At 37.9% G+C, this 16,493-nt stretch overlaps 1 protein-coding gene across 9 annotated transcripts in view; it reads right to left on the reverse strand.

Moving 5' to 3' along the window:
- Nucleotides 1-16,493, reverse strand: part of TLE4 (TLE family member 4, transcriptional corepressor) — a 148,410-nt gene that overhangs the window by 103,134 nt on the left and 28,783 nt on the right. For all 9 annotated transcript variants that reach the window (XM_032290868.1, XM_032290867.1, XM_032290864.1 and 6 more), the window contains exon 5: nucleotides 8,195-8,257. In XM_032290868.1, coding sequence (XP_032146759.1) covers nucleotides 8,195-8,257 — 63 coding nt within the window. The remainder of the gene's footprint in view (nucleotides 1-8,194; nucleotides 8,258-16,493) is intronic.

Genomic DNA, 16,493 nt, shown 5'->3' on the forward strand with positions numbered 1-16,493 from the left:
CAATCTCTCCTCTCTCTCTCCTGCTTTCACCATGTGATATGCCTGCTCCCACTTTGCCTTCCACCATGAGTACAAAAAGCTTCCCGAGTCCTCCCCAGAAGCCAAGCAATGCTGGTGCCATGCTTGTGCAGACTACAGACCCATGAGCCACAATAAACCCTTTTCTTTATAAAGTACCCACTCTCAGGTTATTTCTTTATAGCAATGCAAGAACAGCCTAACACAGTCACACAAGAAATATACACACATACACAAACACGAGTTTAATTTGGCAAATACCTGGTAAACTACAGGTTGTCTCAGCACCAAAGCTTATAGAGGGTAAATATGTAAACCTGACTTCTCAAACAATTTTTGCTGTGGAACGTGGGATTAAAGTTCTTAGGTGTACACTACTGACTATCTGGCCTTGTCTTCTCCACTCTCACTCACATGGAGACAGGGCATTCTTCATGGATAGGTAAGCTCTACAAATTCAGTGCTGTCCAACAAACTTTGAGCAATGCTGGAAATGTTCTGTATCTGTGCTAATAATATGACAGCCACTAGCCACATATGGGTGGATACTGAGCACTTGAAATGTTGCTAGAGTAACTAAGAAACTGAACTGTTAATTTGATTTAACTTTGCACAGCCACTACTGTATTGGACAATGCAATTCTACTCAAAGTGCCTTCAAACTTAGCTCCAGTAATAATAATCTAATCACTACCTAACTAAAAGTCAAAGAAATCAGTCAGTTCTCAAACACTCATTAATTTTTTAAGACGTACAGATAAAGGTTGGCATTGCTGCCTTTGGATGAAGGCCCACATTTAAATCACAGGAAAAAAAGTTCTACCTCCTGAGAATCATCTTTCACTTCCAGAAGTCAAACAGGACATGATGCCACCAGATGAATCTTACCAAACATCCAATTGTCACCAAAATACATGGTCATATATAGTAGGCCAATCAGTCAACCATGAAACATGGGACAGAATTATGCTGATGGTTCATTATTATGAAAAACTATATATATATAATTTTTTTAATGAAAAGTTACCAATGCCCACAACCTAATATAAAAATCAGAAAACTGGACCAAATACCCGGAAGCCCCAATCCACATCAAGAGAAGAATATTCTATTGACATGGATTCCTTCTATTGACATGGATTGGGGCTTCCAGCTATTTGGTCCATAAAATAAAACACATATTTTAGAACATTCCGATATATGGCACTGTCATAGCATATTACCAAGACCAACAAAATGGCCCCGACTAGGAAGCAAACATGGCCTGTGCAGGCTGCTGGCACTTACATGAGTACTCTGTGAAGATGGTCTTAGGGGTGTCACTGCATGCTTACCAGGGGATTTCTGTGATTTTAACCATGCTCTCCTATATCAAACCTGTTATCACAAGCCGTTGATTCCTTACAAAGTTAACAAGCAATAAGACGAGTTAATCTGGTATGACTGTAAGGTGATAACACTGCCACCAGTGCATATAACCACTGTATTTTCTTCATTTCCTCCCTAAGGCACAATATGAAAGTGACTGATCACATTTTTCAACTTCCATTTCACAATTATTCTATACATGGAAAATCTGGTTCCAAGTAATTCAGTACCATATTAACCCAGGTGCCCAAGTAAACAGCATCTGAGATATACCCATATATCATAACGTATTGGAAGGGGTTTGTTTTTCATCAAATTACATTGACCAAATTTATGGCATGTCCAAAAGAGGAGTTTATGTCTTGTTTGATATGACTAGCTTTTCTAGCTACTGGAACCGTAATTCAAATAAACTCATATTATCACTATTATGTAACTGAATATTATTTTCTACCATTTAAATGCAATGGAGAGTGTCCAACTACTACTTGTTACTACATGTTAGAAAAGCTAACAGAGCAATACAAACCAAGTTTTAAGTTAAAATTAAATTTGTACCAGAAAGCATTCAGGCTAGTATGTTCCTTTTTCCCTAGGTAAACATAAGAATAAAAACAGAAGGTTTCCATTTTTCACTCCTAATTTCCCTTTTATATTCTAATGATCAGAGAAATATTGTTAAATAATATAAAAAGAAGAATTTGTCTTATTTCATTTGTTAAACCAGTATTTTCTTAAAATAACTGATGCAAGGGAAAATCGGCTCCATGCACAGGTAAGCCCTGACCCCCAGGTGTGCTTCTCATCATCACCGTGAGGACTAGCCTACAAGACCCCTTCCATCAGCCTCTAAGCAGCTTGGCTTCTGTTTTAACTCAAAGAACAACAACAAACAGTCATGGAATTACAGGAGTGGAGAAGGGGGGAAATATCCATCCTCCTTTGCACCCAATGACTAGAAACTAGTCTGTTAACAACAAGGTTAAAAATGAATACCATTTATCTAAAGGTAACAATGACCATGAGTTTAAATAAATGAAAATTGGGAAGCCACTGGTCATAAGAAACACAAATATAGATGGCCCACAGAGGCCATATTGTTCATATAGGTTCTTTTCCAACCCCTGTGAATGTATAAATGATAAATATCTGATGAGTGATTCTTCTCAAACATTTGAATGGTAAGGAAGAGACTACTATTAACAAGAACTATGCATTATTTTATACCTTATATAACTGAAAACATGAGATATGCTAATTACATAGAGCTAGAGTTTGTTATGTAAAGATAAACCATTAGCAGTAACAATAATAATACCCATAATTTTTATTTTGTGCATAGTATTGTCTGGAAGCAAGTGACAGTTGTCCCCCAGTATTCCTTCTCTAACATGGCTCTTCCAATGAATGTGCTCCTTGTTACTGAAGCCACTCACTTAAGGCTACATTTCTTTATCTCCCTTACACTATCCGCCGGCAGGTTAACTAAGTGCTAGCCATTGCAAAGACACAAATATGTGAGCATTTTCCCCATCATGCCCTTAAAAGGAAATAATTTGCCCATTCCTTTCTCTTTCCTGCCGGCTGCCACTGGGGCAAGACACGACAGTGTTAGGATGATGAACACCAATATAAAAGGAACCCAAATTCACAATATCGTGGAATCACCAAATGAGCTACAGATGGCTTCGCTGCCAACTATTCCTATTACGTGAGAAACAAGCTTTTTTTCTTGAACAAACCACTGTTTCTTTGATCTTTGTTAAAGCAGCCAAACATTCAGCGAGGTCCTTTTACACTATCACAAACGCTCATATAACAATCCTACAGTACAGGTATCCCATTATACTGATAAGCAAACCGCAGCCCAGAAAAGCTAAGTACTTTGCTCAACACTAAAGAAAGCAAGTGGCTGAGCCAAAATTTGGTCCCGGGTCTGGCTGATCTCTGGCTTTTATCACACTGCCTCTTGCCTAACATGGCTCTTCCAATGAATGTGCTCCTTGTTACTAAAGCAACAATTCTGAAAAAAACAACCATACCCTGGGGGAATGATTTTCAACTATAATGTAATAAACTTTTCACCTACTGACCTACTGCCTTTCACAAGTTTGAGGTTCTCAAAGAGCTTAAGAACACCTTGTAGATTTACTGTGAAACATACCCTGTCTATCTTAAAAGTGATCCTTACAGGGAAACAAGAGTACAAAAAACACAACTGTCCTCCAACAGGTCCTCAACTAAGTAAACAGTATTTCCTGCTTAATCTAATAGGTTAAGAAAAACAACTACTGGTTTACTAAAAAAAAATAAAAATATTCCCTTCCTGACCAATCTGTGTGAAGCTAAATGTCCACTGTTAGAAGCAGCCACTGGAGCTGCAAGGCCTAGCTAACTCCACAGAAAGACTGCCAGCCAGCTCGTTTTGAAATATTACCTTGAACTCTTCCCAGTTTTCACTAAGTCATTCCTTTCCAAATGTCTTAGGACCCAAAATAAGCTGAAATAGAATCTATTTCCTGGAAGTAGAACAGGAAAAGAGTGGGTGGGAAATGGCATTCCCTATGCCAAGTCTGTTACATTTTGATCACATAATACACATTTGCAAAGATGAACTTATTCTCCTTATTCTATAGGAATACTAAGGCTTAAAGAGATCAGCTTTGCAACACAAAGCGAGTGAGGAGGGAGAGCTAGTCCAATTCTAAATTAACAGAAATGCTGCGCCCCTTACTGCCTGGGTGTAACAGTGATGCATAATTTTCAGTCCACCTTAGACTCTCCTGTACGGAGATTCGTTCCTGGAATTGGGGGGTGGAGGAAGAGCTGTTACTGGGACACTGAAGGCAATACAATATTTATTGGCAATCTTCAGTTTTACTGAGGACCCACTAAGGTCTAAGGGTCTACAAACTATATCCCAAAATTGCCAATGGAAACAAACAAAAACACAGATTTTTAGCTAGCTCAGGGCCCTGGGTTCACTTTTAATTTTCGCTTTTTCTTCTATAAGGAAATTAGAGAGAAAGATTATCAACTCACATGCTTCCCAAATGCAATGATTAGCAAAGGGAGGGAAAGCTGGTTCCAGGTCCTCCCAAGGGTAAATAGAGCTCCACTGCCACTACCGTGGCTAATACTAACGGTTAGTGGCAGTAGGCACTTACTATGTGCTAAGCTACCCAGATATAATTCCAAGTAATGTTCACAGACATCGGATGTGCTTCGTGCTATGATTAACTTCATCATACAGATGAGGAAACTGAGGCTTAGAGAGGCAAATCACTTGCTAAAGGTCACCCAGCTTAGCGCGGTTAGAGTAAACCACACGATTTGTAATAGGGAGGCCAGGACCCAGATCCAACTGTCATCGTCTTGGCATCTCTTGTTTATGGAACTGCCAACTCAGAGTTGATATTTATAGTTCTTCCCCTGCAAATGAGACCCAAATAGGGAAAGAAAAGAGCTTCCCATTTACCACCTTGAGATTGCTTTTTGGAGAAGAAATTTGAGTCTTACTCCTAAAAGCTAAAAAGTGAGAGAAAAGAATAGCTTGGGACAGATGAAAGTTCACAAGGTTTTTCTAAATTCTGATATTGAGAATCCTGTGAAATTCTATTAACTCCAAGTGATGGATACTCACTTTTAATGACAAGAGTTGGCAATATCTTTGTCAAATCCCTGTAACACTGAAAGTAGTTGTACGTGAGTGGACCAGCACATCATTAAAGTATATACGGCTATAATATTTTTTAACGTTTTAGTAAACTCTAATAGCAAAATATTTTTCTGTGATTTCTATATACAAACTTCAGGTACTTCTGAACTACAATTATACAACTCATTTCTAAAAAAAAGTCTTGAAGTTAAAACTAAATTTATTTAATAGTTATCATTCAGTATTATATAATTTTTTTAAGTTTAAAAAAATGTGGTAAACTACACGCAAGCAACATTAAGCAGATGCATTAATCAACACATGAGGGCTAAACTAAAGAGAGACTCGTCTAACAGTATGTAAATATACCCCTTGTTCCTGTCAAACTCCAAAAAGCCTGACTTCACATGCTCACAATCACTCCCAGCCACTGTTCTGTTAGCTTATACACTACTCTTCAGGAATTGTTCTTCTTTTTTCTAAATATGATCATTTAATTTTTAAATAAAAACATTTTAAAATAAATTCTAATGCAGCAGCTGCCGTTTTGGCAGTGAAACTGTCACACAGAGAGCCGGTGTTAAAAGATCAGATTAAGAGCCTTCAGTCCTGGCACAGAGTGACGCTCACAGCCATGCAAGAGTGATTTTCCATGCCTCTGAAGAGACAGGAAATAGAATTCATCTTCCTCTAATAACCTGCTCCTCCCCTCCCTCCAGATTATGGTCCATCTGGCTTCAGGGCAGAAGTAAAGAGTCCGATGCTCACAGAATGCCCAGAAGAGGAAAGAAAGAAGGTGGACAATGCTCAGATAAAAAACATCAGAGATGCCCTGATTTGAAGGAAACAAACATGTTTGTGTCTCACACAGTAGAAGATATACACACACCTTAGGAAACTAGAAAAAGAAGAGCAAATTAAATCTAAAGTAAGCAAAAGAAAATGTATACACAGAATTAACATTTCCATGGCATAGATCAAGGGTGTCCAATCTACTGGCTTCCCTGGGCCACAGTGGAAGAAGAAGAATTGTCTTGGGCTACACATAAAATACATAACTAATGAGCTTAAAAAAAAAAAAAAGCAAAAAAAAAAAAAATCTCATTATGTTTTAGCAAAATTTACAAATTTGTGTTGGGCCACATTCAAAGCTGTCCTGGGCCACATGTGGCCTGAGGGTCCTGGGGTTGGACAAGGTTGGCATAAATCATTATACATGAATCAAGGATTTCAACCAAGAAATATTAAAGTATTTGGGAAATAAATAGTTAAGTGGCATGACAACTGTTAAGTATGACAACTGTCCTCCCAGACTAGAGCAAATGAGTTGCCAGTATCTCCCCATGGCTTTCATCTACAGGTACAACTTCCTTAGACAACTAATTTCAGTCTAGTCTTGCTCAGCACCACTACTATTAAACATTCTGTTCCCGCTGGGCCTGCTCACACAAACAACATAATTCATGTGGGAAAACAACTCATTGGCAAATCAGCTTCATTGACATCCCCAAAACAACCTTCGGCTTCTGAACACAATTCACAGAAATGTGATGAGACCAAAGCTTTACCAGTGATCACATACAGGGGTCTGTGCCTACAGAGGCCCAAAGTCTAATACCACCCCAGGGACAATTCAAACTTTTTCCTGTCACCTTAGAATATGACACCCCAGCCTGGTTACAGCTCTGTGGGTCACACATTCTTCCCATTCTCCATCTCCATAAAGCAGAGCTGCTTAAAGTAAAAAGTACACACTAATCTGGATCAGGCAGGGGGCAGTCAGGTTTCCAAAAGAAATGCAAATACACCCCTTGACCCTCATTCACCAAGCCATCTAATCTAGTCATAAGCAAATCCTAAGTAAAAACAGGCAAATGCGGATATGACTAGTGGTAGGTTTTGTACTCACAGCTAAAGGAGGATCAAAGACAACATATCCTTTGTTTATGGAGACCCAGAAAAGCATGTGAATTCAGTTTTAAGATTTGTGACTATGAGTGCCCCCTCCCCAGTATATACTTATGAAGGGTACCCATAGTTACTCAAGTCTAACCCAGTTCAGACCAAAGAAAAAATCATCTATAGCAATCTGCATATCTGTAAAACACATGCATGTTCAAATACTGGCCACATAACATAAGCACATGCCCGCTGGCAGGCAGGCGAATAAACCTCTCTCCTGAAAAGCAGTGACACAACACACTTATAGAGCAACTGGGTAGAAGAAAAGTGCCTCTGTGCCTTCTCAGCCCACAGCACAAAGTATTGCAGCTACAAGACATGCAGATATTTCATTAGCTCCTTCCTTCTTAAACTGGATCTTACCTGAGCAAATGAAGGCATTCGGTAATCCAGAAGCAAAAAGTTATCTTTTTCCAGTATTCTCACTTAAACTTTGTGACTACCAAAAGCAAGCAGGGAGAGAAGAAAAGCCACAAAGGAAGCCAACAAGCACTGGAAATGCAACGCTTTATTCCAACCTGTGCCCATTTGCTGACAGCATGCTCTTCCCCTGGCGGTGAGCAAGAGAATTAGCGAGCCGCATGCCAGACTTTAGCAATGTGCTAAGCCTACCATCACAAAAACCTAATTTTGAGAAAAGTGGCACTTAGAAAAAGGAGTTCATTGAGTTCATCTTGCAGATCTTTTCCCAAATGAATAATAATATAAAGACTTAATCGGGTAACAAGAAGTAAATTTTTAAAAGTAACTAGCCAAAAGCTTCATTAGTTTGTTAATATGTGAAGTCTTTGCATTTGAGATGTCCTCTGCCAATCCTTAACACCCAATCACAACAGTACAGAGTAAGCGCCTGTTTTCCTGGCAGTTTTTCAGTCTACCCTATTAGGTACCATTATGACAAACAAGCATAATTCCGAGCAACACTACAAAGATAGCAAAATATTTTAACGACTGAATTCTGCTTAGCCCAACTAGAAAATATTCCATTACATAAATACATTTAAATTATATTCCACAGAAAGTTATTAAGGTGTAAAAGTTGGAATAAGAACACTGTTTCTTAGAAATGTAAATAAAATACAAACACCAAGAGACTGGCAAGACCAGAGAGTCAGTTCTACAATCCCTTTTTTGCAAAACCACTAAAATGGCAACTTTTAGCCCAGTGCCTAAAATCAACCATCTTACCTCTTGGGACAGGAAAGGAATGACTTGTGCACAGATAGCATTCAGCCTCTTGACAATCTCTGCCTGCAAAAAAGAAGGGAAAGGAAAGCAATAAAGAAAACAGTCAGCTGGTTATAGAGTCCCGAAATATTAACAGGATGATATTAAAACATACTTTATAATTTAGCTGGCTTATTTCCTAAGGAAGAGGAAAACTATCTCATCAGCAAGCCCATTAAAAAGCAGCAGTGACAACAGTGCCACATTAACAGCACAATTTATTAAACAGCATTCATCTTAAAAAGTTAACCTTCAAGGATCAGGGCAATATAAAATGGAATTTAATTTCTATGACTGGAAATCAGTTTTCAAAAGCCTTCACCAGGAACCTTGCTCATACTAATGTTTTTCATAAAACCTGCAGTCAGTTCTAAGTGTTTAGAATTTAGATAAGTAAAGATACATCCTTTCCTACATCTCAACTCCTTTAGTTAGTAACTCATTGGATTTTTGTATTTGTGGCCTTTGCTTTTAAAACACTGGTGCTGTGATTTTAAACCCAAGACCCTGAACTTCTGAAATGGCAGTACCCAAGGAAGGGTACCAAAAAAGGTCGTTAATTCAGATTCTTATAAATTCTTGGAGAATGGGGTGTTTTCTTCAACCATAAAAATTTCCAAATGTCTCCTATCAGAGTTTTTGGTGCACGGAAGTTGAGATATGCTAAAATCTTATTACACTTAGCAGAAAGCAATCTGTATGTATATGGAGACTATCCTTGGGAACATTTTTAACTTTGTTACTGTAGATATGCAAAAGTCCCAACAGTATCAGAGAACAGTCTATTCTCCAATAATTTTTGGAAGTACAGACATTTTAAACCAATAAGATGCTACAGAAAGTTAAAAAAATACATCACCACTATATGTTTTGTCTAAAAAGTTACCCACAGATTTACTAGTTTATCTTAATTTGTATTTCAGATGGTGCCCTGTATACTTGTGATATATAAACACACCGTTTTTTTAATACACATACATACAAAATAGTTTATAGTTTAATGATGGAATGAAGGAAAAAGAGCTAAGAAATATTGAAAGGCAGAAAATGTAAAGAAATGACTATACCTAAGACATTCTTAAATTCCATCCAGGGGTCAGTTCCTCATTTTATGAGAGGCCCAAAATGCTTTTTCTTGCCAAGTCATTACCAGAATGACAGTGACACTCTACTTGTGCAATCCAGGCTTCCTTCTTTCATCAGCAACCCTTCTAACTTTGTAGCTATGCAATCTTTTAAATGCCAGCACCTTAAAAACTTTGCCAGCCAAAGGAAAACACAAATTCACCATGATGTTTCAAACCTAAGCTTTCCATTCCAGCCTGCATTCCTAACAGGATGGACAAAAACCTAGCACCAATAAGCAGCAGTGAATAAGGACCCAACTGTGCTGACCTGATTTAATTTACTGCACTGGCCCCATGGAGCATTTAGCCATCCTTTAAGAATGCTTAAGCCACCATGAAGAGCTGCAATGGGAATCACCAAACCACTCTCCACCTGGACGAACATACCACAGTGGTTATGGGGTGAAATTCCAGGGTGAGCTAAGAAAATAGTGTAGCATTCACCAGACTGAAAGTACTGCGTCTCAAAGGCATTTGGTTGTTAAGCTTTTTGCAGGGAGAGGTGGAGGGGGAGAGAATAAAAGATAATGAGACACTTTGGGGCAGACCAAACTGATGATTCTAATGCTTAGAACCATCTGCCAGGCATATTTTCCTCATTATGTTGTTTACATAAATAAAATAGTCCCTTGCTAGGAGGGCTGAAAAATGTGTGGGCACATAAGAAAACTGAGTTCTTTAGTTTGCCTACATAATCTAGGCAATAAAAACTACTCTGAGGAAACTTATTCATCTGGTGAAAATAACAAAATTTTGGACCTAGGCTGTATTAAGACTGAGCAACTATTTAAAAAAAAATTCTACATATTCTTACAAATAAATGTAAAAAGAAGAGCCTTTTTTACTCAATCATGTATGTTAACAAACACACAACAGAAAACGGAGAGTAGAAACCTCCCAAACTTTCGTTAAAGGTCTCCTTTTGTTTAATAGACTTCTTAATTTCTTTAAGTTGTCATGCCAATGGATTTTCATGGTCAGGCTAATTGGCAGCGGGGGTGGGGGTTGGATGTGTGTGTGATTTCATAAAATTAAGCAGGTCATTCTTCACTTTGAAAGCTAAAGTTGCCTCGGAAACACGGCTGCTTCCATGGTCATCTAATTTTGCCTCTTTTGTCCCATAGGACCCAGCTTTAGGGAGGCATCATTTATTTACAGGCCTTTCCACTGGGCTTCAGCAATCAGCCAGTAACACTGTGGACACACACTTCTAATGGCCTATGTTTTGAAACTGAGTCTAATATAATGGCGTGGGGCCCAAACTCCTTTCCAGCACTGCCATTAAAGGATGTAGGTTATTGCTGTTGTCACCATTGATATTTGTCATTGTAATGTAATTAGGGCCCTAAAATGATGCATTACAGCCCTTGGCACAGCTTCTATTAAAATCTTTTCTTCTGCTCACTGAACTGCGACCTGCTTTCTGATGAATAACAGACAGACAGCTTTAGGGTAAGGAGCAGATTCATCAAAGAAGTATTTTTCAGCTTTGGGGAAAGAAGAAAAAAAAGGCAACCTAAGAGGAAAAGCAATAGGGGAGGAAAAGCCACAATACACATTTGAATTTCATCTGACCACTTGAAATTCTGATTGCATCTGATGAATCTTGCTTAGACAATATATTCCCAGTCTTTGAATCACATGGTTAATCAGGGCTCTAATCTGCTATCCATCAGGCTACGCCAGTACTGTAGCTTCCAATCAAATTTATAGGTGATGTGGGTCATGCATCCCTGAGCAAGTACATTCACAGATAGTCCATTTAAACAGGCAGGGATTCTGAAATACTGCTGTTTAGGTTTACTAGATATTATAACGGCATTTGATGCTTTATGGACACTGCTAAACTACTGCCTTTAGATGCCCATGATATTCCAAAATAGCATTAACAGCCCCAATAAAAGGACAATTGTTCGTGTCAAAATGTAACAAAAAGGTCATACTGGCAACCACACTTTGTCAAACACATTAACAATTTTTGACAATTCTATTATACTTTCCATTTGAAGATATCCATTTAAAAAATTTCAAAGTTGCACACATATTTTCCTATCTGCAACTCACTACCCATTCTATTTCCTCTCCTTTACACCACACTCCAATAAAAAAATAAATAAAATAAAAATGAACACCATCACTACTAAAGAAAAAAACTTGGTTTGGGTAAAATATCTTAGAAAAATGGAATGACAAAAAAGGCATTCCATGAAAATCCCTTGGCTATGTACGCGACACCTGACATGTGAATGTCAATAGGCTAACTCTACAGTACTGATGGACAGTGGACTAGGAGCATGACCACACAGTAATGAAACAGGGAAATACAGACAAGAATCTTTTATCCTTTATCTGTTCATACTCCAACACTCAAGAATCACTGGAAAATTTATTAACTATATTACATCATGGGAAAGTGATATCATGCATTGAAAAGAAAGCTGTAACTCAATCACTATGTTACAAAGTAACGAATACTAATGCACACAATACCGAATGCGTATTTCCTTTATCACATAACAAATTTTACAAATCATTTAAAAGACAAAAACTTAGTTAACCTTATACAGGAATGTAACTACATTCCCCAAAGACAATAAAAATCTGATTTTTATTTAGATTATTTCTGCCTATATGATTTTCTTAAAAATTATTTTAAAAATATAACAAACTTGGGTAAAAGTACCAATAGCTTTATTTTAATAATCAAAGGGATATATCAAAAGCAACTGTTGATTTTAAAAACTGTTTCATGGGTTTGTCTCTCATCAAAATAGGAACAATATTACTACATATGTATTGTTGAAATAAAACAGAATAACAAAGCGTTATTAGGAAACCATTTCAGCAGCCAACTTAAAGCAATTAACAGTTTTAGGAAACATTCCTGAAGAATAACTTTTTACCATAAGTTTTCTATATAGTAGTTTCTTGTCAAATATTTTTAAAAGATGAACCTATTTATTCTATTAAATGTTTATCAAGAATATACATTCATCCACTTTTTTTTTTTTTTTTTGAGATGAATGCTCACTCTCTGCCGCCCAGGCTGGAGTGCAGTGGCGCCATCTCGGCTCAGCAACCTCAGCCTCCTGGGTTCATGCAATTGCCTGCCTAAGCCTAGCCTCTGAGTTGCTGGGATTGATTATAGGCAGCCGCTACGACGTCCAGCTAGTTTTTGTATTTTTACTAGATAGGGGGGTTTCACCATCTTGGCCAGGCTGGTCTGGAACTCCTGACCTCGTGATCCACCCGCCGAAGCCTCTCAAAGTGTTGGGATTACAGGCGTGAGCCACCGTGTCTGACCTCATTCACTTTTATAGAAACATTTTTTAAAAGGTGACAAGTCTTACTTACCCTGCCTGAAACAGTTTTTAGAATAAACACAAATCTTGCAGCCTTAACACTTTACTTCACCACTTCAGAACAAAGACTGCAATTCTTTAAAATTTCAATCAGAAAATACCTTGATCTGTTCCAAATTTCCTAAAGTAACAGTCAGAGGACTAATGAGAAATTATTTCTGACTTAAAATCCAGACTAAACGTTACGGGAAAATATTCAAGTGGTACTATTTCTCTAAAATCACAACTCAGTTTTTGCCTTATCAAAAATCAATTTTACGAAAGAGTGAAGAACACATAACACATAAAACTAATCGTATGTTTTTTTTTTTAAGCCTGACTGGAATAAAGCTTAAAGACTTAGATCAAAGTACTGTCAGTATTGTTAGCAAGGTAGTAAACCAAATGCCTAATGTTTATTTCAGTTCACATTCTTACTTTGCAAAAAAAAAAAAAAAAAAAAAAAAATTACTACTGCTTAATAAAGCAATAAAACAAAGCGATAACATTGTAAGAGTTGATTTGATATGTCATCTATCAGTTTCCTAAAGGACTGATTAAAGCTAAGACTTGCTATTTTTAAAAGCTCTGCCCATCTCACTTACTCCAATGAGAAAAAGACACTGTCTGTAACAGGGTAGTCAATTTGTATTATGTTAAACAATGTGAAAGTGTCAACATTCAACCTTTTTTCACACCCCCCCCACACCTCTCTTCCACTGCTTCACCAGGGAGTTTAACCAAAACAGTGATTCTACTAATGATGATACCACAAGCAATGCCAATTTTGTTTGTGTTTTGAACTCCTATTTACGCTACTTTACTGCATGTTAAGTGTGCTTTAAAGTACTCAATGTGCAGCTCAGTTAACTGCATACTCTCAGGGGTCCCATTTGTTTGTCCTAACAAGATACATGGGGCTACTGTTTGTGGTGCTCATGTGGGAAAATGCAGAACGGGAAAATGCAGAACAACGTCCTTCTTGAAGAGAGAGGGTCACGGTATACCTAAATTTCATGGAACTATTCCAATCTAACCCCAGAGGTAAAGCTGTATTTTACTGAAGCATTTTTACAATGGTTTAAAAAAAAAAAAAAAAAAAAGAGCACCCTCTATTTTCTCCTACCATATGAGCTTTCTAGAGGTATATCTTTAAGAGAAATCCTAGATTGGTGCCTGTTTACCTACATGCAGCTTCTGTGCTCTAGTTATCGTGTTTAAATACTGCTACAATGTTAAGAGTGATAGAGATATATTATCAAGGTTGAGAATGACGATCATTGTGCCAGACTTCCAATTACTTGTACAAGGTCAAATCATTTCAGTTCTCAAGTCTGGAAACACTGTAACCAATGTTATCATGGTTCTACTCAGCTCCACCAGAGGGGAGAGGCAGGAAAAATGGGGGGAAAAAAAACACAAAAGGATGGGAGGGAAAAGTGGGGTGTCAGTTGGAGTAGAGAAAGAAAATTACTTTCTCTAGAGGACTTAACTTCAGCCTGCACAGAACAAGGTAGAGCCAGTCAGAGAACCCTGATTATTCTGATTACTAAGATATCTAAGTTCTACAACTGCCTGCTTTACATTTTATTTCTCTTCTCTTCTCTCTCCTTCCCCTCCTCCTCCTCCTCTTTCTCCTCCTCTCTCATACACCTTTCTCTTTCCTACTAACATAAATAAATGTACAGTTCCCTTTGAATGCTGATTTACAATTAAGCATTTTCATATTTAGCCACAGAAGACGGAAGAAAATATTCCTTGTGCCCATAGTAAATGGAGATGATTCATCTTGATTTTTCCCAATATGATCTGTATGATCAAAATGATGTGAGAAATACCTAAAGACAAAGGAATTTTGGATATAGGAATAAAACAAAACAAAATAGACTAGTGGTCCTTACTCCGTTCTCATCAAGGATGCCTAACTCCAAGGAAACAAGCCACCTTTTAAACCGAGAGCCATGCTCTATTTTTTAGTCTTTCCTCTCAGGTGAAGCTAAAGCTTCCTTGTCTGTTTACTTCTTATTTTTCTCTGTTTTTCAAGAAATCTCCATCTATCTTGCATTTCTCAGTATTTCCTTTCCTCTTCTTCCAATTCTAGCACGGCCTCTAGTGATTCTTTCCCCACCTCCCAATTATATAAAATTCCAATTCTTTGAAGCTGTCACCGCCAAAACATCCTTACATTACATTTGATTATTTTCTCACTATAAATGGCTGCTTATAGTGAGAAAAATAAGTTTTGGCCTTTTCCCGTTTACTGAGATACCGCTCTGCCATTATACTTCTACCACTTCCAGGTGCAGGCACAGTCAGCAAGTGAATTCATGGGTCCGGCCCAGCTAGACAGAGGGCACAGCAGGAGATGGAGGAGACAGTCCCTCTTCCTAGTATTTGCACTTGCTGTTCCCTCTATCTGGAACCACCTTCCCCAGATCTTCCCATGGCGCATCCCCACCCATCATTTAAGTCTCAGCCCACAGGAAACTCCCTCAGGTGCCTTGACTTACCATCCTCAATTACTCCTCCTCCTCCCACTCTCTGGCCCATTACAGTTTTATCTTTTCTTGACAGCGTTTGTAATCATCTGAAATTATCTCATATATATTTTTGTTTACATGGACTAGACTAGTGCTTCTCAAACTGTAATGTGCATACTAATCACCTGGAAATATTAAAATTCAGATTGGAAAAGGACTTCAGAGTCTACACTTCCAACAAACTTTAAGCTGTTGCTGAAAATGCTGGTCCAGAGACCAGATCCCTAGTGATAAGGTTCTAGAGAATGTAGGCTCCATTGCAGACACCTTTAGCCCCAGTGGCTGGTATGTCAAAGACACTCAATATGCTCTTGTTGAAAAAACAGAAGAAACTACAGTTTAGGTGGTTGGAATCTCATTAATTCTTTTGCAGGTATGCTAAAATTGCTTAGAAATACAAGCATACATCAGAGATATTGTAGTTTCAGTTCCAGACCACGACAATGAAATGAATGTTACAATAGAGAGAATCACACAATTTTTTCGGTTTCCCAGTACATGTGTGTACTACAGTATAGAACAAACATAAAAGTTATCTTTGTACTACAGTCTAACTGTACAGTAGCATTACATCTAAAAAAAAATCAGCACATATAATACACCTTAATTTAAAAACACTTTATTGCTAGAAAATGCTAACCATCATCTGAGCCTTCAGTGAGCCATGATCTTTTTGCTGACAGAGGGTTTCAGCTCAATATTGATGGCTAATCAGGGCTGTAGTTGCAGAGAGTTGGAGCGCTATGGCATTTTCTCGAAAACAGACAATAATTAAACTTATTAGCACTGACTGTCTCTTCCTTTCCAAAGAACTTCTCTGTAGCATGTGATGCTGTTTGATAGTATTTCACTCACAGAATTTCTTTGAAATTTCCTAAGAGTCAATCCTCTCAAACCCTGCCCCTGCTTTATCAACTAAGCTGATGTAATACTCAAATTATTTGTGATCATTTCAACAATGTTCACAGTATCTTCACCAGAAGTATATTCCATCTCAAGAAACTACTTTCTTTGCTCATCCATAAGAAGTAACTCCTCATTCACTGAAGTTTTATCATGAAATTGCAGCAATTCAGTCACATCTTCAAGGTCCACCCCCCAAAGACCATTCTCAGGGCCTTGAACCCCTCAAAGTCATCCACGAGGGTTGGAGTCAACTTCTTCCAAATTCGTATTAATGTTGATATTTTGACCTCCTCCCAAGAATCACAAATGTTCTTAACGGCATCTAGAATAGCTAATCCTTTCTAGA

This window comes from Sapajus apella, unplaced genomic scaffold, assembly GCF_009761245.1.
Source record: "Sapajus apella isolate SASKATOON/1434 unplaced genomic scaffold, GSC_monkey_1.0 scaffold24, whole genome shotgun sequence".
NCBI classification, from domain to species: Eukaryota; Metazoa; Chordata; class Mammalia; order Primates; family Cebidae; genus Sapajus; species Sapajus apella.